The sequence below is a fragment of the Mesoplodon bidens genome, assembly GCF_964165515.1.
Source record: "Mesoplodon bidens genome assembly, chromosome: 4".
NCBI lineage: Eukaryota > Metazoa > Chordata > Mammalia > Artiodactyla > Ziphiidae > Mesoplodon > Mesoplodon bidens.
The window spans coordinates 41,716,605-41,744,165 of record NC_138160.1 but is presented as its reverse complement, the minus strand read 5'-3'; the positions used below and the strand labels follow the sequence as shown (position 1 = coordinate 41,744,165).

At 38.4% G+C, this 27,561-nt stretch overlaps 1 protein-coding gene across 1 annotated transcript in view; it reads right to left on the bottom strand.

Moving 5' to 3' along the window:
• Positions 1–791: 791 nt before the first annotated feature.
• Positions 792–27,561, bottom strand: part of ITGA2 (integrin subunit alpha 2) — a 109,424-nt gene continuing 82,654 nt past the window's right edge. The window contains exons 17-30 of the mRNA XM_081230402.1: positions 24,937–25,088; positions 22,326–22,436; positions 21,652–21,734; positions 19,244–19,385; positions 18,033–18,125; positions 16,971–17,047; positions 16,801–16,884; positions 13,371–13,473; positions 11,782–11,892; positions 10,701–10,805; positions 8,710–8,823; positions 3,892–3,981; positions 1,332–1,448; positions 792–874 (exon numbers count right to left, since the gene is read on the bottom strand). Of these exons, the coding sequence (XP_081086528.1) occupies positions 794–874; positions 1,332–1,448; positions 3,892–3,981; positions 8,710–8,823; positions 10,701–10,805; positions 11,782–11,892; positions 13,371–13,473; positions 16,801–16,884; positions 16,971–17,047; positions 18,033–18,125; positions 19,244–19,385; positions 21,652–21,734; positions 22,326–22,436; positions 24,937–25,088 (1,463 nt within the window). The 3' untranslated portion in view covers positions 792–793. The remainder of the gene's footprint in view (positions 875–1,331; positions 1,449–3,891; positions 3,982–8,709; positions 8,824–10,700; positions 10,806–11,781; positions 11,893–13,370; positions 13,474–16,800; positions 16,885–16,970; positions 17,048–18,032; positions 18,126–19,243; positions 19,386–21,651; positions 21,735–22,325; positions 22,437–24,936; positions 25,089–27,561) is intronic.

Sequence of the window (27,561 nt, the reverse complement as noted above, 5' to 3'; positions counted from 1 at the left end):
CCCTGCCAGCCAGCCAGCCAGTCAGGGTCAGCCAGTTATGCACCCTAAAGGAGAAAAATTTCCTCCTTCCAGGCGGGGCCTCCAACAGACAAGATTCTACCATAAATGATGTTACAGATTTTAAACAAAAGTTTGTGCTTTGGCCTCTAAATCCTTCAGGCCCCTAACCCTCCCCCAGTGAAATGGAGATTTCCTCTGCAGGAGGCCCCTACCAGTCACCAAGCATGTTTTGATAAGTACATCATCGCAAGAAAGGGACTCTAAGGAAGCAGCTGTGGGCTGACAACAGCAAATTTTACCTAGTGTATAAACAAAATTATCACTGAAAATATCCTCTGTGGCAACTTTGGATGAGCAGCATTAAGTTGAAGACCTGTGTTGGTTTTTTTGCCCATCAGCATCAATATATCCAAGCTAATTATATACCTATACCGAGTACTTCCACTTTTGTTGTTTAAAAACAATCATTTTAAATGATTGGGTTTTTCCCCAAAAAATATTCTGAGAAAGGTTATATTTTTCTTTAAGAGTTCTCCTGTTTGGAAACATTTCATGTAAACTCTGGACCAGCCAACGTAAAGATCACTTTCCCCCCAACATAAAATAGTCTTTTACCCTTTATACTCCTTCGCTCCCAAATCCCTCACAGTTTCTTTACAAACTGACCTGCAGTTCTAGTTTACCTGTTACGTTACTAAGTTACACTGGGATTTTTAAGAAATCCGTTCATGCGAATAGTAAACCCTGGCTGGGATGCTGCCCCGTCCCACTGCAGTGGGAACTGCTGGGTGATTCAGCTGTTGAGTTCTGTGGTCTCATCAATTTCATCTGGATTTTTGGTCATTTTTTCATATTTTCTTTTGAAGAATCCAAGCTGTAAGATGATGATGTAAAAACATTACCACTTCTGGCTTATTTTGTATGGACCCAGACTCCCCCCTCCGTGCACCTCTGGGAATCGAGGGGATCTGGAGAGGTCAGTGTGCAGAGTGTTGACCTGGCATCAGCCCTTCAGCGAGGAGATTAATACCCAGAGTTGAAATGAATTGCATAAAGTTAAATTTTTCAGGGTCTACTTACTTGCAGGTACACAAAACATTCAGGGTCTGGATGAAAGAAGGTTGGAGAAAAGGGACCAAGACCAAAGAGATAAAATCCTTACTGATTGCTTTCAAGAACATGAGTGAGAATTTGCAAATAAACTTGCATTTCCTTTTTTCTTATGATAGATGAGGAGGTACCATATAAAACTTAGGGTTGCTCTGTGATAAGGAAATTCAAGACAGAGGCCTTCAGGACCCCTGTATTTTTAAATATGAAACATTTCTTACCTTCCATAAAATTGCAACCAGAGCTAATAACAAAAGGATTCCAGCGATTGCACTTCCTACTATAACTCCGGTTGGTACTTCAGCTTTCTCGTGGGGTTTCATTATGGTAACGGGAATCTGTAAGTGTATATACAAAACAATTGCGTTAATTTAGCACTGAAAAAAAGTGAGATGGTCTAGTCAAATCCTCTAATTTTATAAGATGGTCTGGAAAGGGGATGTGACTTCCTCACGATCACATTCCTCAGTTAAATATTGTACAGTACAATCTCGAGACAAAATGCTCCTGCAAATACAGGCAAGGCATGCAAGTCTTCCCATTTCCTTCCTTTAACTGCATCAGTATTTAGTGGATATGTCATCTCTGACAGTCTCAGATGCTTTAATCACTTATGAAATTTGGAACTTTAGTTTCTGGCATCCAGTCTCATCATCAAGTGAAAGCATTTGGAACCCAGTCTTGGGGAGGAGAGTCAAAAAATTAACAACACAAACTCCTTGTGATTAAACAATAACAACAACAACTACTTTGAATCAGGCTCCTAAAATGTTGATTTACTTGATATGGATTGTTAACAAGTAGAAGTAATATCTCAGGGCTCAAGTTGACCTTTTCAGTGATAAATTGCCCTTGAGGTTACACATGATTCTTAACGTCCACTTCCTGGCAGTCTTTGTGGCTTTGTAATAGCATGGCTGCCGTAAGAGTTCTAACAGTAAAACTGTATATTCTTTTTTTTTTTTTTTTTTTAATTGGGGAAAGAATCACAACCATTTTCAAAGAGCTAATTTTGGAGCCAAACAAGGGGAGAAAACCTAATTTATTTACTTGATGTAACACTGAATTACAGTGGCAGATAAGCTGCTTTTCACCACAGAATTTATGAGTTGGGCTAAACTTGAGTCTGGCCTTTTGGTGACTATATTTCTTCTCATTTGGATTTTTAAGAGCTAAACTAAGGCTTTATAAATTTAGGAATAAAATAACTAGATTCATGTAGTTCACTGCTTAGTGGCAGTCATATCCCTACTTCTCTCTATTTTAGAATTTGCTAATCCAGGCTCCATGGATCTTTAGGGAACTATGAGTACATGATTTTTGTATTGGCTTTTTAAGTGGGCTTGGAATTCAAATAAATTTAAGAATCACTTGTCTACCTATAGGGATAGGTCAATTATTATTTGGATTCCAAAATATAATTTTAAAATTTATTTAAAAGCTATTTGGATTCAAAAAATATTTTTATAGACACAAGTAATAGTTGGCCTCTATTACTTATCAGTATTGCTCAGAGAAAACCATGAAAAGAAAAATCTCCCAAAACGTTCATTGAAATTGTTAATTTGAAATTTTAATTAATGCATTTATTTAATACTGCTTTCTTAAAAAAACCAGATTTCAGCAGAGGTCCAGGTATTGTCTGAACACTACATTTTTCTGAAATGAATGAGGCTTAGTTCATAGCACTTTGAATTTGAAGCCCACGTTTCCTTTGGCTCCGTTTCTGATTTTCCACACCCCAGCCTCTGAAGAGAGGGTGTGGGCCTTCACTGATAGTCCTAAACCAGAAGCAGAGCAGCATCCTCTATGTGGAATCATTTTTGCTGGGAAAGTAGTGGGACAGCAGGGCTGTGAGCTCCACTCTCAGGCATCAAGAGAGGTCCCGAGTTCACAAGGCCATTGGCTTTTTAGCCAAGTCCATAGACTGCAGCAGTGGACTAGTGGACTGGGGCCAGCTGCCAAGCTGGCCTCGGGGCAGAGTCTTGAACTGGCTTCCAGTTCCCAACAAAAGCGTTGGGAGGAAGATGCCCAGGGCTCTGCCAGCAGGTTAGCTGAGCATGGAAATCCTGCTATATCTAAATATGGCATATTCTAACCAGAGTTCCAGTGCGAAGGAAAGTTGTCCCGTGTGCCAGCTCCTGGAACAGTGAGCCTTTGTTTTCTGTGAACATACATTTCTTTGCCAACCCCTTTTTTTTTTAATCAAGAGAAGCATTTATAGTTTTCTAGACTGAAGATCGAATGAATGGATGTTTCACACAGTGTCAGTGTCTAGTTTTAAGGAGTACTGCTAAAACAAAGAAAAAGCCCTCTAATGCCTTATTTATTAAGCATACTTAAGCACTTCTCTTTCAAAAATACTCTAAAATACTATGTATGATTCAAAGGAGCATGACTTAGATTTCATGGCCGAGGATGTAAACTGCTTTGTGTAAGCATGAGCAGAAAGGAGGAGCCATGGTGCTGGTTGATGCCTGGAGGAGGGAGGAGGGAGCCACAGCAAGATGGGGCCCCTTCCCCCTTGTGCCTCCTGTCAGATCATCACTTCTGATCTAGCTTTGCCAGCGTGGGCACGAGGGGGAGGGCAAGGACACCAGGGGGCTCTTTTGAGTAGCAAACACCCTTATCAAAGCTCAGCATGATAAACATTAGCCTTTCAGAGTTTCAGTAAGATACTTCTGTATACATGTAGATGCGAAAGTGACTATTGTAAATGGTCAGAAATGGAATGCCTGTCAGAGACTCCAGCGCCCACAGGGAGGGATGCGACGCACTCACCGTGACGGTGTTTTCTTCGATCGCGTATATCTGGGGGTTATAGGTGTCGATTTCTGCCGCTGCTGTCAGCTGTACTGTCTGAAAAGTCGACTGGAACATAAGAAGAATAAAGACTATATTTTATCCTAGCAGAAGTTAATGTATAAAACTCGGCATGTTCCCTATTTATGTTCTTGTGGAAAGTGACGAGCAAATGCCAACTCTGAAGACTCAAGCATCTGTGTGTGCTTAAATCGCCGATATGCTGGGACCCCGTGTGGGAACTTAAACCATGCGGGTGACTGGGCCCTGCCATAGCAAATTAAATGAAGTCTCTTCTTTTCTGATATGGATTCCTTTTATTTCCTTTTCTTCTCTGATTGCTGTGGCTAAAACTTCCAAAACTGTGTTGAATAATAGTGGTGAGAGTGGGCAACCTTGTCTTGTTCCTGATCTTAGTGGAAATGGTTTCAGTTTTTCACCATTGAGGACGATGTTGGCTGTGGGTTTCTCATATATGGCCTTATTCCGTTGAGGAAAGTTCCCTCTGTGCCTACTTTCTGCAGGGTTTTTATCATAAATGGGTGTTGAATTTTGTCGAAAGCTTTCTGGCCTAACCCTAAATGTAAGGCCAGAAACTGTCAAACTCTTAGAGGAAAACATAGGCAGAACACTCTATGACATAAATCACAGCAAGATCCTTTTGGACCCACCTCCTAGAGAAATGGAAATAAAAACAAAAATAAACAAATGAGACCTAATGTAACTTCAAAGCTTTTGCACAGCAAAGGAAACCATAAACAAGATGAAAAGACAACCCTCAGAATGGGAGAAAATATTTGCAAATGAAGCAACTGACAAAGGATTAATCTCCAAAATTTACAAGCAGCTCATGCAGCTCAATAACAAAAAAACAACCCAATCCAAAAATGGCCAGAAGACCTAAATACACATTTCTCCAAAGAAGATATACAGATTGCCAACAAACACATGAAAAAATGCTCAACATCATTAATCATTAGAGAAATGCAAATCAAAACCACAATAAGATATCATCTCACACCAGTCAGAATGGCCATCATCAAAAAATCTAGAAACAATAAATGCTGGAGAGGGTGTGGAAAAAAGGGAACACTCTTGCACTGCTGGTGGGAATGTGAATTGGTACAGCCACTATGGAGAACAGTATGGAGGTTCCTTAAAAAACTACAAATAGAACTACCATATGACCCAGCAATCCCACTACTGGGCATATACCCTGAGAAAACCATAATTCAAAAACAGTCATGTACCAAAGTGTTCATTGCAGCTCTATTTACAATAGCTAGGAGATGGAAGCAACCTAAGTGTCCATCATCAGAAGATAAAGAAGATGTGGCACATATATACAATGGAATATTACTCAGCCATAAAAAGGAACGAAATTGAGTTATTTGTAGTGAGGTGGATGGACCTAGAGTCTGTCATACAGAGTGAAGTAAGTCAGAAAGAGAAAGACAAATACCGTATGCTAACACATATATATGGAATCTAAGAAGAAAAAAAGTCATGAAGAACCTAGGGGTAAGACGGGAATAAAGACACAGACCTACTAGAGAATGGACTCGAGGATATGGGGAGGAGGAAGGGTAAGTGGTGACAAAGTGAGAGAGTGGCATGGACATATATACACTACCAAACGTAAAATAGATAGCTAGTGGGAAGCAGCTGCATAGCACAGGGAGATCAGCTAGGTGCTTTGTGACCACCTAGAGGGGTGGGATAGGGAGGGTGGGAGGGAGGGAGGGAGATGCAAGAGGGAAGAGATATGGGAACATATGTATATGTATAACTGATTCACTTTGTTATAAAGCAGAAACTAACACACCATTGTAAAGCAATTATACTCCAATAAAGATGTTAGAAGAAAAAAAAAAAAACGAAGTCTCGGCGGGTGGGGTCTAGATACCAGCCGGTTAAAGGCTCTCTCTCGGTAACTCTAACTTGTAAACAGGGGTGAAAAACAAGGGTTTAGAAATGAAGTTTTTAATTGCGAAAGATCATAGTTTAGGTTTCTAAAAACAACGAAGTTTGTGACATGAGAGAAAATTGAAAACTTGCTGTTTTTAAATATTTACCTGAATAAATCACAAAACAGAATGTGAAATCAGATTCAAAAGGAAGAGAGTTTCTCTTTTGGGTACACATGTGTAAAATAAAACGGTTTAAAGACCATGCATGTCAGTGGCAGACATCCTAAACCTTGTGTCAGTGCTATATAACATGAGTAATAATTTCAGATTTCCTAATCTAAGCATTTTTATAAAAAATACTGGATTTGGGGCAGGCATATAGGAAGGACATACATTTTATGCTGATGTTATTAGTAACCTCCAAAAATGAAATTATTTTACATGCATTCCTGAATCTAGTTACAGAAAAATAATCTATTTTTCAGTGGATACATAACTGATGTGTATATTGTTTTCTCTATAATCAAGTATCGGGACTGACGCTTATTTCGAGATGGAATACAATGCCCAGATTTGAGAACTGCCTTCACATGATCTGGCTACTAGGATTTAGTTTTTGTGGTTACTAGGGCACATGATTCAATATACTCCATGAGGTAATTTGCTAAACTATATCTGGGAGCCAGAAAGAACGCATATCCAAAAAGTGAGCAATTTATTTCCTTTCCACTGGCTCAGTCTCTGATTAGCCTTAATTTTCTCAAGATGGAAGATTGCAGAAGTTAACCCTGATCACTGGTCTCTCAAACATACATTATTTGGGGAACATTAGGAGTATTGATGATGGTTTAAAATTTAAAAGGAGTAACAGTTAAGTGAATGTTCTTATTTAATAGTCCCTGCAGACTAGATATGAAAGAACTTCCTTACAGCACTGATATATCTGCCCTCCTAAGTCTGGCCCTTTGCACGGGTACGCAGTATCCTGCAGGGTTAACAAGTAGCGGTAGGCGTGCCATGAACACCCAGGAGAGTGAAGTCACACACCTGCTAGCATTCAACAAGCCTTTTCCTTACAAAGGGCAAGCAACAATGCCACTGATTTGGAAGCCTAAGCAATCACTTTGTGATGAAATTACTTGAAATGTTAAGTTGACTTGCACTGCCTCAGAAAAAGGGCAAAAGATAGTATATTCATGGGCTCTAATACAGGAAGTAGGATTCATATTTCAAACCGGATCTCCTAGATGGTCTGAGAACATCCACTGTTGAAATGGTTCAAAACAAGGTGGGGATAAACATTTGACCTTTCATGAAGGAGGAAGATGTGTAGGACTTGATATGCAATAACTCTCATGGGTGTTTTTCAGCTTAACTATCATAACCATGTTGAAAAAGCATAAATAATACACTTCTTCAGAATTTTGCTTCCAGAAATGAAACTGCTGCTTCTGAAAACCTTGGGGAAGGTACTATAAAAAGTCTTACAGTTAAACTGATGTAGCTTTAAACAAACTCAAGAAAAACCAGATGCTTTTTACAGAGCCGGGGTGATTGCCTTTTGATTTGCAACAGTCAATTTTCCTTCCCAGCTGGCAAAGGTTACTATGAAAACATTTGTTCCTCAAATCCAAGGAGCCAAGATCCAATGGGTAAAAAACTGAGCGCCAAACTGCAGCAGCTGGGATGATGGTATAACTGCCTGCTTTGCGTCTTACAGGATTTAGAGGCATCCTGAAGGCTTGAAAGCAAATGCAACTAACAAGAAAACCAAATAAAGGCAAACAAGGAGAAAACCCAACTCCTCACTCCTCCACTTCTCTAGTTTTTCACCTGCCTTTCACAATTCCTCTTTCTATTATGTCTTTATCGAAGAATATTGCTTATATTTTGGTTCCGAGGCCAAGTTCGGAGGGAGCCAAGTTCTCTGATGTGACATAAAACTCCATAGCAGGGAGGAGTTTGTTGGAGAGATCATGAAGTGGTTAGAAAATAGGGAATAGGGTATGGTTGGTAAGCACCTTGAAGACTGATTTATTTTTTAAAAAATTCACTGAGAGCCACAAGGCCCCCTGGAGGTTTCAAACTAATTTCTATTTTGCTGCCTCAATCAGAGCCAGTGTTAGTAAAATGAATGGCTCGCCGCTTATGTAGTCAGATTTAAGGAGGCCTGTCCATCCTTACACTTCCCGTGCCAGACTGAAATTCTGGCTACCGAAATCTCTGCTGAAAGCAGGTATCACTACTGCCAAGTCACACCTGCCAATTGGAAAAAAACTCTGACATTGTTTTGGCACATTCCTCAAACTTGTTGTGAGACTGAAATGACAAAAAAAATTGTAAGCACACTGGGGCTTTCACCAGAGAAGGGATTAAAAACAGGAGAGCAGGGTGGTTACACCTGGCTTTAATATAGGAAGATGGATTCTTAGGTTAGATTCATCTACCAGGTAGTTTAAGATCAATCACCAGTCACCTGGGAGCACAGGGAATTGAGGCACTTTGATTTGGGTGTGTGGTGGAGGAGACCAGAAGTCAGAAAAGTCAAGAGCAGGGGGAGGAAGGCAGAGCAGGTGGCCCATTGCACCCCAGGCAGCTGAGGGGATCCTGACACCATTTCCAGAGATCCTGCTCTAGTAGGCTGGCATGGAGTCTAAGAAGCAGATGCTTTACAAGCAGCCCAGGTGATTCTGAGGCACAGCCAGGTTGGGCAAGCTTTGGAAAGGGATGGAAGCATACTACCTTCCAAGGTAAGATTGCTCTGGGTCATTGGGCACGGCTGACATTAGTCAGAATGCTGATTTTGTCAGAGGGCGCGACCTTATTGACAGTGAAGGCTTATGTTTCATTGCTATCAATGAGCCGAATAAACAGAGCCTGTACTTACTACTGCGAAAGTCCCGTTCCAGATTCTGGTAGACACATTAAGGAAGTATTCTCCTTTCACCTGAAGGTCTTTCAGCCAGCAGGTGACGTTACTACATGAAGCGGTTCTGCAGTTCTTTCAGGTTGGAGTCAAGGGTAAAAGAAGAGAGAGTTAGTACGGGCTTTAAAAAATAAACACCAAAATTTTACAAAGACAGATAAAACCCAGGACTGGGAAGGATCTAAGGAAATGAGCAATCTCATGAACTATTAGTAGTAGTTACAACCCTTCTTCTGGAGAGTTTAGCACTTTGCCTCAAAATGTAAAAAGTGCGTGTCCTTTGCCCCTGCCGCTTCCCATCTGTGTGGAAGGCCGCAGGAGATAATCGTAAGTGTGTGCAGAAGAGTACAGCAGGCCTGTTTACTGAAGTTTCTGTTTCTCAGAGTTAAAGAGAAACAACAACCCCCACAAGTCTGTTAATCAACTATACTCCAGTGTAAAATAAAAATTTTAAAAAAACCCAAAGACTAAACAATCCGTGTTTATGAACAGTGTACTAGTTAAGTAAATTATTGAATATACATACACAAAATGTAGTACAATTTAGTCAGTAACCTCATGATACAGATGCATTCCTTGAATTTTAAAAAAGTAAAAGAATCAGTGGTTGCCAAGAGTTAGGGGGGAAGGAGGGATGAATAGGTGGAGCGCAGAGGAGTTTCTGGACTATTCTGCACACACCGCAATTGTGGATCCATGTCATTATAAGTTCGTCCAAACCGATAGAACATACATCAAGGGTAACAATGTAAACCATGGACTTTGGGTAATTATGATGTGTCGGTGTAGGTTCATCGATTGAAACAAACGTACCACTCTGCGTGGTGGGGGGAGGCGGGTTCATAGTGTAGGAGGCTGTGGGTAAGTGGGGCAAGAGGTATATGGGAAATTTCTGTATTTAAACTCAATTTTGCTGTGAACCTAAAATTGCTCTAAAAATAAAGCCTATTAAAAGATCTGTGACATATCGGCCAATGAAAAAAGGTAGCTTGGTCCATTTATGTAACAGTGTACATGTGCTTATATGTAGGTTAATGATTAGAGGTAAGGAAGACTGTTCATTAAATGTTAAGTGGTCAGCTGTTAGATTTCTGGAGGACTTTAGTTTCTTCTTTGTTTTTCATCTTATGTTTCCTCTATATTGTTCACAGAAGTTGCCTTTTTTACAAAATCAAAACATTTTCACAAAAATAAGGAAAATGCTGAGAGGTATAACTCATCTCATACCCTGAGATGAGTTTCTCCTGAGCATTTTTACATACCTCTGTTCAGATTTAGACCACATTTACACTGTAATTACACTATAGTTATTTAAATAAACTGTTCATTCTCCTGTTTTCCCATCCTTCATGAAATAAAATAATTGCAATAAAAGAAAAACAGGAGAATTTCAGTGTTGTTCATAGGGGAGAGCTGAGGTTGGTTTAGGTTTTACTATTCACTAAATGTTTGCTTATTTGAATACTTCATATTTGCCAAGTGCCATGCTAGATGCTAGACAAGTGTCTTTCCCAAAAAAGTGGCATAACTCTCGAGCAGGAGACGAGAAAATATTGAAAACAGAGAAGGGTGGTCAGAGAGTCAAATTTAACAGCTCAATAAAAGATGTCAGTGATTATGTGGAGGAGGTGAGGGGGGCTTCACCTCCCACACATGCCCAGCTCCCGCTCAGCTCTTTGCAACATTTCCAGTGTGCACAACACAAAACCAGTTTGACATGGAGTCCTTTTAGTATCATGAAATTTGGAACATGTATTTTATAATAATGGCATAACTAATAATTCAATAACCTAGATTTCAGCATGTATTTTCTTGATTCACACAGATCATCAAAGGCAAAATAGGAAAGTTCTACCACCTGAGGTGGCAGGAAAAAAGAAGTGCCTCAATTTCCAGATAAAACAAACAATGAATCACTAAAGGAAGTTTTCACCCCATTAACCTGTCCTCACCAATTCTTTTACATGACGGAAATTTTCACTCTTGAAAGATACAGAAGAAGATGTTTGTCCTATTTTCAGTGGATTTATTTCAGCTTTGCAACTGATGTCACCAGCCTACAAAGAAGGACATCAAATCAGTCTTAGGAAGCAAGATGGTTTATGATGTTATTTCCGACTTGTTAGGAAATCCTATTGTCACATGTTGGGGCAGGGGAGGGGCTCCCAGGATTCTCTTCACTGTGCTGACCTGGCCACACTTCTGTTCATCACTGATGTAAACCCTGAAGTATTCAGATCCTCCTGACGTGACTTGATGGCATGGCGCTGGTTCTTGCAGCCCACATGTGATGACACAAATTTGTAATAACAATTGTCTGGGAGTGATTTATTTAATTCAGGTTTTTTTCCTGTGGAACAGTTTAGGTTTTTGCTTTCCTGTAGTCACCTATAAACAGCGCAGAAGTAACACTGCTGTAGCATTAGCTAAGTGCTAGACTATGGCTGAGCTACTGTCAGGGGTTTGGCTACAGCATCCCTGTAGCCGGAGGGCTTTTAGAGAAATACCCAGAGAGCTTTTAAAGAAAAACACTGGTGCTAGAGCCTTAGCCCTGGAGATTATGATTTAATTGCCTGGGGTAGGTGTGGGCATCACACGTATTTAAAAGGTGCCAGGTGATTAAATGAGGAACCAGGGTTGACAACTACCAGTTGAAAGTCCAGGCTGGCAGCTTGAAGACCAGCTACTGACTGCAGCTGTGTAGACCAACTATTCTCCCACTATGGGTTCAACCTCTCACTTCCCAGCCAACTAACTTCTCTATAAACAGGGCTCTGACAAAGTCAGATCTTCAGCTGGTCAGAAGGAGGTTTTAATAATTTCTGCCATCTGTACATCCCTACACTCAGACATCTCTTATAACAATATCCTGCTTCTAATATGAAATTAACTGCTAGTTACCTGGCATCCAGGGTGCATAGGGGTTATCTTTTCAGTTTCTTGTCTGTATGATGCAGACATGATCACCTACACTTCATGGAACATTTCCACATGGAAGGTACTCGTACTTATAGGCAATTTGGCTGCACTTACCTGGTCCGTGTGCACCCCAGTCAGGTACATCAGCGGGTTCTTGCCTCTGGTGTATTGAGGGATATGGATGATTACAGATGCCATGCTGACTGGAACACTTCCTGTTGTTACCTATGTAGTAAGAAAACATTCTGATTGCCGCTACATCATACACATGTTGGAAGGAACGTGATCAACAACCTCAGTGTTGATGAAGGGCAACTTTTAAGTGGTAAGAGTGAGTCCATATGAAAGTGAGTCATTACTTTATGGTCACTCTTTGACTCACTGTGTTTTACCTCTTGGAAGAATCTCAACATCTACAATTTTAACTGGTAAATAATTTGTGACTTAGGAGATGATTAAAAACACCTACCATCTGTGGGTTTGGTCTGCTAGGGCATGAAGTCCCACTCTGCCCCTAACTAGCAGTGTGGCTTGGGCAAGGTACTTCACCTCCTTATGCTTCAGTTTTCTCATTTTTAAAATAAAGATAATTGGCCTATCAGTAGGTAGGCACAGATACAGCCTCTGTTCTCGCTGGTGGAAAGTCTGTCCTAATTGTCCAGGGCTCATGCCCTACTGGTTATTAAACATTTTAAAGAACACTCATAGGAACAATAATCCTATCAATCTCATAACTGATCTGGGAATTAAATGGGTTAACATACATAAAGCACTTCATACAAAGGCTGATACTTATTACATGTTCTTTGAATATTATAATATATACTATTAATTGACTAAATGTTTCATTAAAGAAGTAGTTGCCAAATACCATGTACATTTTATAAATTCCAGTATCTGGATCACAAAGCAAGACTCCTTTAAGAACTTTTTAAATCACTGAATTATAGAGTTGCAACCATGTGACAGACTTATAGGAAATGTACAAAAATAAAATGGTATGACTAAGGGTGGTGGGTGGATTCTTCCCTTTTTATTTTCCAAAGTTTATGCACTGTTATAAAATATCATTCTCTCATAAATTCATTTCTCTTTATATAACTGAAAACAAACTTTAAATTTGTACTTTACTAAGTAATAGCCAATAGAAACTAATTTTAAAATATTTTTATATACTACTTAGCATGACTGTACAAAATAAATATTTGTATACAAATGGTGAGCTTCTCAAATAGAAGTGGTTTCCAAGGATAAATTGGCATACTGATTATATTTCAGAGACTTTTGTCCGTAGTAATATCATTATATTACTGCTCTGTTGATTAATGTGCAACAATTGCTTTCAAAATACATCAATTATCTCTTACCCAGGACACATAACTATGTACAAAGCCCACCTGTTTACTTATCAGTGGTCTACCTTAGTAGTTCTCAAAGTATGGCACCCACACCAGAAGCATCAGCATCACCTGGGAACTTGTTAGAAGTGCACATTGTTAGATCCACCCCAGACCTTTTGAATCAGAAACGCTGGAGATGGAGCCCAGTGACATGTGTTTTAACAAGACTCCAGGTGATTCTAATGCGTGCTCAAGTTTGAGAACCACTGGTATATTTCAACTTATTTTTACTTTCTTCTTCTCCTGCCCTCATTTTTTTTCCCCTTTCTCTTGATTTTCCATTCTTATGTCAGGCTTACCAACCTTAATGGAGAAGATGAATTTTGGACCAATATCTTCAAAATTGTTCACAATAGAAGGAATATTCCCATCCGAGGAGACTTCATAAAAATTTATGTTGGTAGATCTGTTGGATGATGTTTGTAAAGACGAATATTTTAGTTATGCTATTGTTCTTGAAGTTTAATATTTCTTTTATCTAAATATTTTCTAGCTTATTTTACAAGTGAAAGAGTTTACATTTAGGTACAAAATATTAAATGAAAACAAATGCTTATTATGGACTTATGATCCAGTGTACATTTCTAAGGCTAAAACAAGTTCCTTTCAAAACATATCCCTTAATGATCACTCTGCTGAGATTCTTTGTGTTAAATGCGTATCAGTTGTAAAGTTTCAAAAATAAGTACAAATGTATTAAGAATTTATAGTGAAAGTCTTCTCGAGATATTATATCTTGACAGGTGTGTCAAGATATATTGACAGGTGTGTTAATATAGTAGACACTTGGTCCTTATTGATTGGATGAATGGATTTCTAAAGCAGAGGATTTTCCACTTGGTATGATGGCTGAAGTACCATGATAAGCTATCGGGCATTAGCTCCTGCACTACTCATCACTGTATACATTTTATTTATTATTCCTTCTCCCTATTCTTCCCTAGTTCCAAACCAGCTCTGATGCTTTGGTCTGAATTGGGGTTGGTCAGTCTGTTTCCACCACTGACCATACAGACCATCTCTAAGGTGGCTGACCCAGGAGTTTTATTAGACTAGGCCTAGAGGCACTGGCCTAATTGGACTTCTTTGCTTGGGGCTGCTGAGTAGGGTTTGCAAGTGAAGTGATGACCAGGCCAGAGGGAACCCCACAGGACCACTGAGACTGGAAGGTAACTGAATACCATTCCCTCTCTTCACTCATTTCTGGGAATCTGAGGATGGATTTCAACTAGGGTAGCTTCATTGAGGGATGGAGGGTAGATAGCAGGGATGGGAGTCTGAGAAGCAATATTTATTCCCAACAGACAATTTATCCTAACTACAGGATGTTGATTCTATTTCCTAAAAAAAAAAAAATTGGACTGGATATTTTCTGAGATAGAGTTGTTTGGTTTCTTTACTGAAAATCTTGCCTTTTTCTTTTTTTATGCCTTAGAATTTTTTCCCAAATTCTCAAAAGGAAAATATGCCATAGGGACTTAAATAGATGTAGTATTTGTCAAGGTTATATCTATGAGAGGAAACAATGATTTGTCAGCCTTACATGGAAAACGGGAAAATGGACTAGGATTAAAAACAGAAAGCCTGACCCCAATAAAAATTAATTACAATAAAAGAAAATAAAACAGAAAGTCTGGCTTTATGTCCATGAATTATTCCCTTTGCCTTCCAGAAGATCTTTGTGCGAGCCGCTAAGTATGGCCAGTTTTTAAATTGATTAATATGCTCTGTTTTTGCATTTTCAAGAGTTCCAGTATTTTTCCATGTTACTTAAGTGTTCCTTCAGTTACTTAAGTATTGATCAATATATTAGCAGTTAGCTGTACTCAGGCGGATCTTGTTTTAGAAGTAATTCTACTGTCATCTATTTCCATCCATCATATTTGCACAAAATAATTACATACTTATACAGTATCAAAGTGATTCCTAAGGGATATACTCAATAATTGGGTAGGACTTTTTTTCAAAAAAAGTAAACTCGTGTGTGTGTGTGTGTGTGTGTGTGTGTGTGTGTATAATGCATATATCCTGGTAGATAAATAAACCCTGTTATCTGGAAGGTATTCTGAAAACAGTCAAGTTAGTCATCTACAAAATGACCAGAGAAGATGCGGAGAGATGATTTCACTTTTCGTTGTGTACATTTCTGTAATGTTTGGATTTTCTATCCATGTACATTTAATATCTTTTTTTACAAAAGACATTAAGAGAAATTATCTGAGAGGTAGGATTAGGAGCCACTTTAGCTTTATTCTTTATAATTCTCCATACTTTTTTTAACTGCATGATATACTTAAAAGAATATGAGAATGTCTGAGAATCCAATTTACCATCACAAAAAATACATAGCTAAGATGTTAGTAAAAGTGAAGTCCCACTTCAGTATTGTATTTATTTCATCTTAAAATATCTGAAAAAATTGGCCATGGTGGGAGAATGGAATTAGAAAAAGGCTCTATTAACAAAAAGGATTTAGGATGAGAAAGAAGCATTAAAGGTAGGAAGAAAAAAAATCAGGTAATGTGGTGCTATCAGTCTCTTTGGCTGCATCTGTTTTCAGTTACTTATTTTAGCAGCTGAGGGCCCTTTGAAAGCTGCAGTTACTGAATAATTTTTCAGGGATGGATGACTTGGGCTATACTTTGTTTCTGCTACTTTGTTTCTGCTTTTGCTGTTTGCAACTCACTCGATAAGGAAACATTCTTTTCATCTTTGCTCATGTGTCTCTAGCTCTAGACATAATGACATATTTTCCTTTTTGTTTTTGCTCAGGGATCTGTTGGATGATCTACATATTCCATGCTTTAGGGACTGATGTTAGAGAAATCAGCGGTCACTGGACACTTTGAAGTGTGGCTCCTTGGGGATACACTGCTGCGTGTTTTCCAGGGGTCACTGATCTGTGCTGAGAAGCTGCCTTAGTGTTTCAGCAGGTAGAGAACTCTGGTTCCCAGGCTTGGAAATGGGTGTCACCTGCAGCCTATGTACCTGCATAGCTGTGCCCCAATGTGCCTGTGCCCATGAACCCATTTCCCTTCTTGAAGGTGATCCTATTAGCACCTGTGGTGTCTATACGTTATTCACCTCTCAAGACACATGTCTCTCTGAACAATTCAAGATAACTGGTATCAACTAGTACCATTTTGCCTGGTGCTCTCAGGTTTACTTGCTTTGGGCGGGCAAGAAAATGGAATAACTCATGTCCTTCTGGATGACCTCTTTTGAAAAATGCCTCATTTTCTCCTGGTTGGAAGAAACCCCCTAATCTGCTATGTCAGGAATTTTCCACCCAGAAACTAATTTTCTGTAACTAGATTCAGTATTTGTGTTTGGGGCTTCAACGTCCAGGAGTGGGGACATTGCTTGAGATCTCATGTGGACAGTAGGACACAGGCGTGGAGAAGGAAGTGGTGGCAACTCCTCGGGGCCCTGAGAGTTCTGCTTTGACAGCTCCTCCGAGGGCCTGCGGGGGAGTTTCCCTTGGCAAGTGACAGAGGATTATTCCTTTGTCTTTCTGGTGTTGCTCTTAGTCAATAAAGCTAAAGAGTCCCTCAAGATTCCCCTAGGGACCAGTTTGTCCCTGGACTTCTGTTTTAGTTGACAATGAGGAAATATTTTAATTCAAATTCCCCAGTTAAGAATGAGCATATAGAGGACTTGTTCAGTCATGAACCAAGTATGTTATGAGCCAGAGTGATGTCCATGGTCACAGGCTGCCTACTGTTTCACCTACCTTGTTATGTGAATTTCAGCATCATACATCAGAGAGAGTTTGAAGTTGACTGAATTATCTGCCTTGTTTTCCTCGTAGCTTTCACTATTGAAAGGAACATGAGGAAATTACTGAAAGAGAAATATTAGAAAAGCCACCCATCATTAATTCATGACTTCATCATGTTTTACCTTAAGGCTTGGAAACTGACAGAGGCCTGATCCTGAAGGTTTTGAAGATTGAAGTCAAAGTTAATAGTGAAAGTCACCTATACACAAAATGAAAATTCATCAATCTATGACGCTTTGTGCTCTGGGACCAACATGAAAAACAAAGTGTCCCATAAAAGTAAACTCACTCCCATTTGATTCTGAATTTTATAAACCTTAAGCTTTATAATTTGTAGAATATCTATGTATTTGTCCACCTTGCCTTACCTTCAGAACAGAACTGAATTCACCTGACATATACAGACAGCACATCACAGGCACTTACACTTATCTGAATTTGAAGGCTTTGTGCTGATGTAAAATTTGCTTACTAGGGGTTAAAAATGATATCCATGACTGTAAAAGCACTTTGACCAGTGTTGGTCAATGTGTTCAGAAATAAAGAAATTTCTATATTGTATGTGCCTTTGGGAATGAACTGCAAAGGAGAAAATCCCACTTTTATTAATAACTTAAAGAAAACATGCAGATATTTAAAAACTTCCTCTAAATATGCAGGCAACATTGAGAGTCAAATGGATAAAGAAGGTGTGGTACATATATACAGTGGAATATTACTCAGCCATAAAAAGGAACAAAATTGGGTCATTTGTAGAGATGTGGATGGACACAGAGACTGTCATACAGAGTGAAGTAAGTCAGAAAGAAAAACAAATATCGTATATTAACGCATATATGTGGAACCTAGAAAAATGGTACAGATGAACCAGTTTGCAGGGCAGAAATTGAGACACACATGTAGAGAACAAACGTATGGACACCAAGGGGGGAAAGCAGCGGGGCGGTGGTGGTGGTGGTGGGATGAATTGGGAGATTGGGATGAACATATATATATACTGATGTGTATAAAATAGGTAACTAATAAGAACCTATTGTATAAAAAAATAAATGAAAAAAAACCACATGCAGGCAGTTATTTTGTGGTGCCTATCAAATGACGATACCTAATAAAGATGGTTCATTGGTTAACACCAATGGCAAGGAGGGGCCAGCATGGATTTAAGGATAAAATGCAAGGTGTACCTGTTGTTCCCTTTTTAAAGCAGGGTAGCCCACATTGCAGGTAACAGACTTCTGAGATGAAGCAATCTGGCATGTCACTTCTGTCCCATCAACCTGAATGAGACCAAGGAAACAATGATCAATTAGTATGCAATGTGTGTATGTGTGCATGCGCACGCACATACGTGCTGAAGGATGTATAAACCACCTGGAAATTCTAGCAGAAAGGTTGGTTCATACCAAGACTTGAAAATTTTGTATGAATTGTCTAAGTGGCTAACATACTATTTTTTATTGCTAAGCAGGACACCCAACAAGACAAAGGAGAGGTCAAATACTGGAATTTTACCCAGAAATAAATCCTATTTCTTATATTTCAGAAGCACAAAATAACTTTAATCCACTATTTAGAAATGCTGTCTTTAATACATACTTTTCTCTCAGTATATTTTCAAAGTTGTAGTTTCAAGAGAAAGACAAATAAAATATAGTTTTTGTTTATACCTTAAATAATTTAAAGAATCATTTTAGTTTTCCTCAGGTTTTTTTCTCTTTAAAATAAGAAGTTGTCATTTGGCACAAAAAATTTAAACACTGAAGTCAGAATAGGTTTAGAACACTAAATCTATTAAGTTCACATTGACTTTAAACTGGATGAAACCATCTTTTAATACTTTTATCAAGTAGTGAATTTGGAAAATCTCAGTTGCTTCCTTCTCTCCTTTTCACTGCTTGGTGGCAGAGGAGGGACCAGAGGGACATTCATGGACAAGTGTGTTCCTGGTATAGCGATCAAGTCAACATGATTAACTGACCTCATTGGAATGCAGCATCTTGGCAGCAGCAAGACCTGTGGTTACTAAGCTCGGGCTGAGCTGTGGGACTCTAATTTCTCAGAGCAAGTGCAGCTCCCAGCATCTGTGCAGCACCGAGGAAGCCTCATCACACAGATGGCTTGAGGAGAGTTTATGGTAGAGTCTGGCTACTACTGCCAAGTGTCAGGGCAAAGGAAAACTGACCCAAGCTGGGAAGCAGAATTGGTCTAGATACACAGCCAGGCTATGTTTCTCAAGTGGTTTAACTAGTTGGGAGCCACAAGTCAGGACTGATCATGCTCAGGGTTAAGGTGTTTCTTCAGAAAACACAGAGGACATGGAGATTTGAGTATAAGGGAGACAGTAATTGACAACAAGTAGGAAACAGATCAGTTAACACAGGGTGCCTTCACATACCGGCATGGACCAGGAAGCAAAAAACAGATTTTCTGAAAAATCAACAACAATCCCACTGTTGTATGCACTTTCCTTTTTGTTTTTCAGTGTTACTGAAAATGTTAACCTTTTGTTTTGGTTGCTGACAATGAAGGGCTGTTGTCTGTAAAAGTAAAAAGGAGAAAAAGAAAGTCATTACAATTTTTTTTAAAAAGCTAGTATTCAAATACTTTACTCAAAAAAAACCTCTTTAGATTTACTATTTAGAAGACTGAGAAAATTGCTTAATAATAAATTATCTTCATAGTAAAATAATATTAACAATGAATGACTAAATGCTACTGGAGTTTCTTTTTTGTTGCTTTTAATTACATTGCAGAAAAAAGCACCATCCAAATACAAGTGGTTTTATATTTCTTAGTGTTTTACTTCTATATGGATGAGAGAAATTGAAGTTTTTATTTAATTTTTTTTATTGACATAGTTGATTTACAATATTATATTAGTTTCAGGTGTACAACATAGCAATTCAATCCTTTCAGAGATTATACTCCATTTAAAGTTATTACAAAATAGTGGCTATATTTTGCTGTGTTGTACAATATATGCTTATTACTGATCTATTTTATACATGGTAGTTTGTATCGCTTAATCCCCTACCTCTGTCTTTCCCCTTCCTCCTTCCCTCTGCCCACTGGTAACCACTAGTTTATTATTTTTAACTGTGAGTCTATTTCTGTCTTGCTATATACGTTTGTTTTATTTTTTAGATTCTCTATATAAGTGATAACATAAAGTATTTGTCTTTCTCTGACTTATTTCATGAAGCATAATATGCTCTAGGTCCCTCTATGTTTATTGCAAGTGGCAGAATTTTATCCTTTTTATGGCTGAGTAATATTCCATTGTATATATAAATGTGTTTATGTATGTATATGTATGTGTGTGTGTCACATCTTCTTTATCCATTCATCTGTTGATGGACACTTAGGTTGCTTCCATATCTTGGTTGTTGTAAATAATGCTGCTATGAACACTGGGGTGCATCTATCTTTTTGAATTAGTGTTTTTGTTTTCTTTGGATTCATATCCAGGAGTGGAATTGCTCGATCATATGGTAGTTCTATATTTAGTTTTTCGAGAAACCTCCATACTGCTTTCCATAGTGGCTGCACCAATTTACATCCCCACCAACCATGTACAAGTGTTCCCTTTTCTCCACATCCTCACTAACATTCATTGTGTTCTTTTTGATGATAGCCATCCTGCTAGGTATGAGGTGACATCTCATTGTGGTTTTGATTTGCATTTCTGATGATTAGCGATGTTGAGCATGTTTTTATATGTTTGTTGGCCATATGTATGTCTTCCTTGGAAAAATGTCTATTCAGGTCTTCTACCCATTTTTAAATTGGGTTGTTTGGTTTTTTGAGTTGTATGAGTTGTTTATATATTTTGGATATTAACCCCTTATTGGTCATATCATTTAAAAATATTTTCTCCCATTTAGTGGGTTGTCTTTTTGTTTTGTCAGTGGTTTCCTTTGCTGTGCATAAGCCCTTAAATTTAATTAGATCCCATTTATTTATTTTTGCTTTTATTTCTTTTGTCTTAGGAGACAGAGACAGAAAAAATACTGCTACAATTTATGTCAAAGAGTGTTCTGCCTATGTAGTCTTCTAGGAGTTTTATGGTTTCAGGTCCTTACTCCATTTTGTGTTTATTTTTGTATATGATATGAGAAAATGTTCTAATTTTATTCTTTTACATGTAGCTGTCCAGCCTTCTCAGCACCACTTATTGAAGGGATTGTCTTTTCTCCATTGTATATTCTTGCCTGTGTCATAGACTAATTGATCATAAATACATGGGTTTATTTCAGGACTCTCTATTATGTTCCAATGATCTATATATATGTGTTTTTGTGCCAGTACCATGCTCTTTTAATTACTGTAGCTTTGTAGCATAGTCTGAAGACACTTCTAACTTTGTTCTTTTTTCTCAAGATTGCTTTGACAATGTGGGGTCTTCTGTGGTTCCATATAAATTTTAGAATTATTTGTTCTAGCTCTGTGAAAAATGTCATGGACATTTTGATAGAGATTGCATTAAATCTGTAGTTTGCTTTGGGCAGTATGGACATTTTAACAAAATTAATTCTTCCAATCCAAGAGCACAGGATATCTTTCCATTTCTTTGGATCATTTTCAGATTCCTTCATCAATGTTTTATAGTTTTCAGAGTATAGGTCTTTCACCTCCTTGGTTAAGTTTATTCCTAGATACTTTGTAATTTAGATTTTAAAGGTTTTTAAGAGTTATAGATATTTCTTTTATAGAAAAAAATCTCTATAAACATTCACCCAAATGAAGTAATCTAATGTGTCTTTTATTTCTACAGTTTTCACTGAACTTTAAAGGAAAACTTACTGAGCGGCTGGCAGCTGTTGAACATCTAGAACTAGATCAGAGATGCAAACTCCATCATCACCACAATCTTTATAGAAAGGGATCTACAAAAAAGGAAAAATAATCCCAGAAATTTGCTCTTGAGTTAAGAAAGCAAATTGTGGAAGAACACATATAATATCACTCCATTTACATAAAGTTCAAAGCCATGCAGAACTAAACAATGTTTTAGGAATATATACATGTTTAGCAACATCAGAAAGAAAAGCATTGATAAATGCAAAATTCAAGATGATGATTTGCTTTGGGGGAATAAGATAGAAGTGGGTATGATGGGGTGGGGAGTGATACAGAGAATTTCAGAGGTATTGGTACCATTTTATTTTTTTTAAGTGGGTGGTGAGCACAAGGTGTTCACTTTATTGTTACTTATTTCTTCAACAAACATTTATTGAGCACCTGTGGTGGGCCAAACACTGCTCAAGGTGCTGGGAATAGAGCAGGGAACAAGGAAAACAAATATCCCTGCCTTCATGGAAATTACATGCTGGTAAACTTTACATATAAGTAACTGTATTTCAATTAGAAAATTAACAGCTTAAAGGCTATGTCCTAAGTATCCTTCAAACACTAAGGCAGTGACTGTGAAACTTTGTCAGCTAGTCTGAATTCCAAGAAGGGCAAACCACACTTACACTGAAGACCTTGACTGTCTCAGAGTAGGCTTCGAGGGCAGGGTTGGTGCCAGGGTTTTCCAGACTGATGTTCACACACAGATCCAGAGAGCTGACAACATCAGAGGGCTCCTAAACACACACATGCACAGAGTCAGTTGATTAGGGCACGGCAGCTTCAAAACAAGAAAACAACCACAAATGTGTTCATGATTAAGGACACAGTCTACTCTGAATCCTGCAGAATAGCTCTGTTTTGAATTTTCAAGGCTCTTGCTTCTTCACTTCTGTCCTAAGTCTGCTCTTAGCCTCTCCACTTCTAAGAGACTTAAAAACCTGGGCTCAGTAAAAATTTGAAGCAGTAATTCTTAGTTAAGCTCATCAGTAATCTCATTATTTATACACAATTATCAATATTTAGATGAGATGTCCAGTTTTAAATGCTCAGAAGACCCCTCTGTCAGTACCAAGCTCTGGGGCTGTTGGCCATGTTCTTCCAATTCCTATTGCCAAGACTTCCGGAGTCCTTAGGTGTCCTGACCAAATCTCTGGAAGAGAATATTAAGACCTACAAGGGAAAATGCCCAAGGTTGGCTGTCAGGAATGGACAAGGGGACTCCCTTCCTTAGAACCTAACTTTAGTCTACAAAACCAGATCAAAGTGTTTCCCACACTTCAAACCAAGCTCCCCAACTTCTGGCCTAGCTGACTGTTAGTGGCTGAACTGCTCTTTGCACATAGAAGATGATGCATGTATCACTCTACAGACATTAAAACCAACACTGTCCAGCTACAAGTATGACATTTCCTCTCTGTCTTTAGTAAAAACAGTGGAGGATTTGCAGTGTTCCAGGAGGCCTGGGCAGCTTCCGGTTTTTGAGGTTTCCTGTCTATTGAAAAATGAAAATAATGCCAAAACAGGGTTGCAAATGCCATCTAGCATTCTTCTTCAAGAAAGAACAATGTCTGTACAATGGTAAGCACTAAAAATGAAATCTGCATTTTCCTAGAAGTGGTATCTTTATTCTCTTTGTTCGTTCACAGGCAGGACTTACTCCTATCTTGAGCCCTTTTGGAGGGGCCTGACCACTACAATGGCTTCCTGACTACAAGGAAATGTGTCCTCGGCTGGCTGCAGGGTTGGCACATAGGATGGACTTTGGTATTGATAGCAAATGTGGTGTGTTACCTGGAACACCTGTGGTCTTAGCTGACCACAGTAACACACACCTCGTAAAAACTTCACAAGTATACATGTCAGAGAACAGGAGATATATCTATATACACACATACATACATATCTATATACACACATACATACATACACCACAGCCTGGCTGTCTTCATTCCCCCACAATGGATTACACATTTAATTTGATCCACCACTTAGCACAAGGGTAAGAGAAAATGGAATCTGGCTTTTATTCCTTTAAAGAAGCTGTATAATTGGCACATTAACAACAACAAAAAAGTCCAGGCCTTCACAAAGAAGAAACCTTCAACTTGAATATAAATAACTCAACTGATTTTAGTTCATCCGACCATTAACTTTGTTTTTCCAACTCTTATACTTAGCATTTCTTGAGATGTTATCTCTGTACCATCCATCTACATCAGAAGTATTTGGGGATGCCCCTTAGACCTGTGCATTCCTTGGACCTTCAAACCCAAATTTCTGGTGGTGGGGTTACAGAATATCCATTTTATAAAAGTTTCCTTGGCAATTCTTATGAATCTTAAAGTCTGAGAACCACATTCTAGGAAAGTTCTTAAACAACTCTTTTAAAAATAGTTTCCTGAGTAAATTACACTTTCAAATACCATTACATGGTTCCTAGGGGAAAATATTCATGTAATTTATAAAATAGATTTTCTTTTAGTTTTCTCCTGAGAAGCACTTTTCCTACTTGGGAGAGTTTCAAAATCCATGTGAACTGTAGTAACTATGGCATAAGATTATAGCCAATAATTTTTACCTCATAATCTACCATCCTTCACCTATATCAGTTTAATCCAATAATGGAAAAGCCAATTAGAATTGTCCTTTTCAGTCGTTTAAAAATAAATAAAATTTCTCCTCATATGAAAATGTCAAAATAAAATTTATTGTCAACTAAAAGTTCTTCCTGTTAAACATTTAAGAAAGTACTGGGGCTTCCCTGGTGGCGCAGTGGTTGAGAGTCCGCCTGCCGATGCAGGGGACATGGGTTCTTGCCCCGGACCGGGAAGATCCCAGGTGCTGCAGAGCGGCTGGGCCCGTGAGCCATGGCTGCTGAGCCTGCGCGTCCGAAGCCTGTGCTCCACAATGGGAGAGGCCACAATGGTGAGAGGCCCGCGTACCGCAAAAAAAAAAAAAAAAAAAAAGAAAGCACTGTCCTTGATTTCTTTAAGAATCTTATTTTCAGCCCTTTTACTTGCAATCCCAAATAAAATTTAATGCAACTAACTTATACAATAATAGAATGTGACCGTATATACTAGTATAAAGGAAATACACTCCTGTTCATAGATGAGAAAAACATTAACTAGAAGAACAAGCATTTATCTAACTCATAAGCTTCCATTTTAGGCTTTTGCCATTCATTAGTCTTTAAGAAGAAATGAGATGAAAGGGATGACTCTGAGGCCTCACCTGTATGTGGATGATGTACTCAGAGCAACTCTGTGCTTGATTTACTATCATGGTCTTCTGCAAGCACCTTTCATTATTTTCTTTAAATAATCCCCTGGAGGTTACTCTGGGTGAATATTGGTCTGCATCAATTGTGATGTTATATACAATGGCTATAATAAAAGTCATAAAGAAATGTTATTACAAATAAACTTAAGGAAAAAGCATCCCTGTTTTATTGTGTCCTACTGGGTAAAGTCTTTGACTTCAAGAAAACAAAAACCAGTCTTTCTGCTGATGGACTGTGAACCATGGATGGCCTATGATATTTGTAATTCTAGCTCTGGTATGATGTGTCAATACGTGACTATGGATGCAAAGAAATGTGATTCAAAGAAACATGGCTCGATGCAGTGGAAGGAAAAGTAGATTTGCCACCAGGAAATCTACTGAATGAAGTTGGTCAAATTACTTCCTCAAATATCGGTTTCATTGTCCATAAAGTGGTGACATGGAAAGGAACTGTTGAGTGCCTACAATTGAACACATTCTTATATGTTATCTTATACAAGTTTTACAATAAACCTGGAACGTGGATATTATTATCCTATTTTTCAGATTATGAGCAGAATATTATCCTATTTTTTGAAATAATTCACCTCAGTTCATACAGCTAGGGCATGGGCAGAAATAAAGTTTGGGTAATTTTGAAATCAGATCCCATGTTCCTGCTGTTTCTGTGCAGTTTTGAGGATTCACTGTTATTTGAGGATTAAGTTAGATACTCTAAGGGGACATGTATAGTGCCTGGCATATTCTAGATGTTTACTTGGGGAAAGGCATGTAACACTGCAGTAACAAGTTTTGAATCAGATGCTTTGAATCCTAATCCCACCATTTACGAGCTTTAGGCAATTTGCTTAACCTCTTTGAACCTCCATTTCCTCATCTATAAAACAGAGATAGGGCTTCCCTGGTGGCGCAGTGGTTGAGAGTCCGCCTGCCGATGCAGGGGACACAGGTTCGTGCCCCGGTCTGGGAAGATCCCACATGCCGCGGAGCGGCTGGGCCTGTGAGCAATGGCCGCTGAGCCTGCACGTCCGGAGCCTGTGCTCCGCAATGGGAGAGGCCACAACAATGAGAGGCCTGCATACCGCAAAAAAAAAAAAAACATAGATAATAATACTAACCTAGGGAAATGGAAATGAGAAACAAATGTGATAAAAATTGATGTCAGTAGCCAATGTCCAAACTATCAGAACCTTCAATAAAGTCTGCTGGCTACATGTCCAAAACTGAGAGAGAAGACCTGATACTATTAATAGCATCAACTGCCTTATTTGGGATTACTCTATCTTATTCCAATGTTTTAAAGGTTGAATATACTTCCAAAAGCATTCTATGTGTTACCTTTCAAATATCTATTAGAAGTGATGTATAATTTTTCTTGCTCTGATGACTTAATGAGGTTAACAAAGATAAAATACAAAGGAATCAAGAACTAAAAATAAATGGTGAAAATAAAGCAAAGGATAAGTTATGCTGGGGAAGTGATTGTGGCTAGGACAAAGTTAGTAGGTGTGGTAATTATACTGTTTTATTTTTTTCCAACAGCTTGGTAAAAATGATACATAGTCACATAGGCAATATGATAATCCTTTTTATGTTATTAACTTTAAACTGGAGTGTGCACCTGATGCAATAAATAATAGAAGCCAAATACTTTATAAATTCACTTTTCAAAGTCACAGAGATGGGATTCCTGTCTTACATACTATTATTGCCAGGTAATTAAGTGACAAATGATCATGACTGTGTGGACCTAAGGCATTAAGAAGAAGGATTCAAAGGGAAAGATGCCCAGTAGCAGGAGACCCTAGACAGTGAGTGGAAGGGAATGAAATTCTCAAAGCAGAACGCCCTTTTTGAGTGTGTGGCAACAGAAGAGGTGAAGTATAGTCAAAAATTGGGAGGAAGATACATGAGACAAATCCATGCTTCAGGGCCAGGAGAGGTGACCTACCAGTCATTTCTGCCAACTAATAGATTTTCCAAATTAATCTTTTATATTTAATGTTTTATTCCCCCAGATTCATTGAAATATCATTGACATATAACATTGTGTAAGTTTAAGGTATACAACATAGTGATTTTATATATTGCAAAATAATTACCACAATAAAGTGAGTTAACATACCCATCACTTCAAAAAGTTACAATTCTTTTGTGTGTGGGGAGAACTTTTAAACTCAGCAACTTTCAAATATACAATACAGTATTGTTAATGAAAATCACCATGTTCTACATTTCATCTAGCCACTTCATGTTTATACAGTAATGGTTTTTGACTCTACTATCGTGGCTACTGAGATGGACGTGCTACAAGGCAGGTCTGTGAGATGTGCTACTCAGAGTTGGGTCAGTGTTAGAACACCTGAAAGGAAAAATGCCAGATGAATATGAAAAGTAGGAAATATGGAAAGCGTGCCAAGATGTGAATCTAACTTTTTGTGTTCGTAAACTACTTATTTCTTGGTATGAATCGTGACAAATACCTCTATGTTTTTACCTTTAAGCTAGTTTATTTGTTCACCACCTAATGAAATAGCTGTAGGAACTACGGGTTTCTAAATTTTAGAGCCAAAA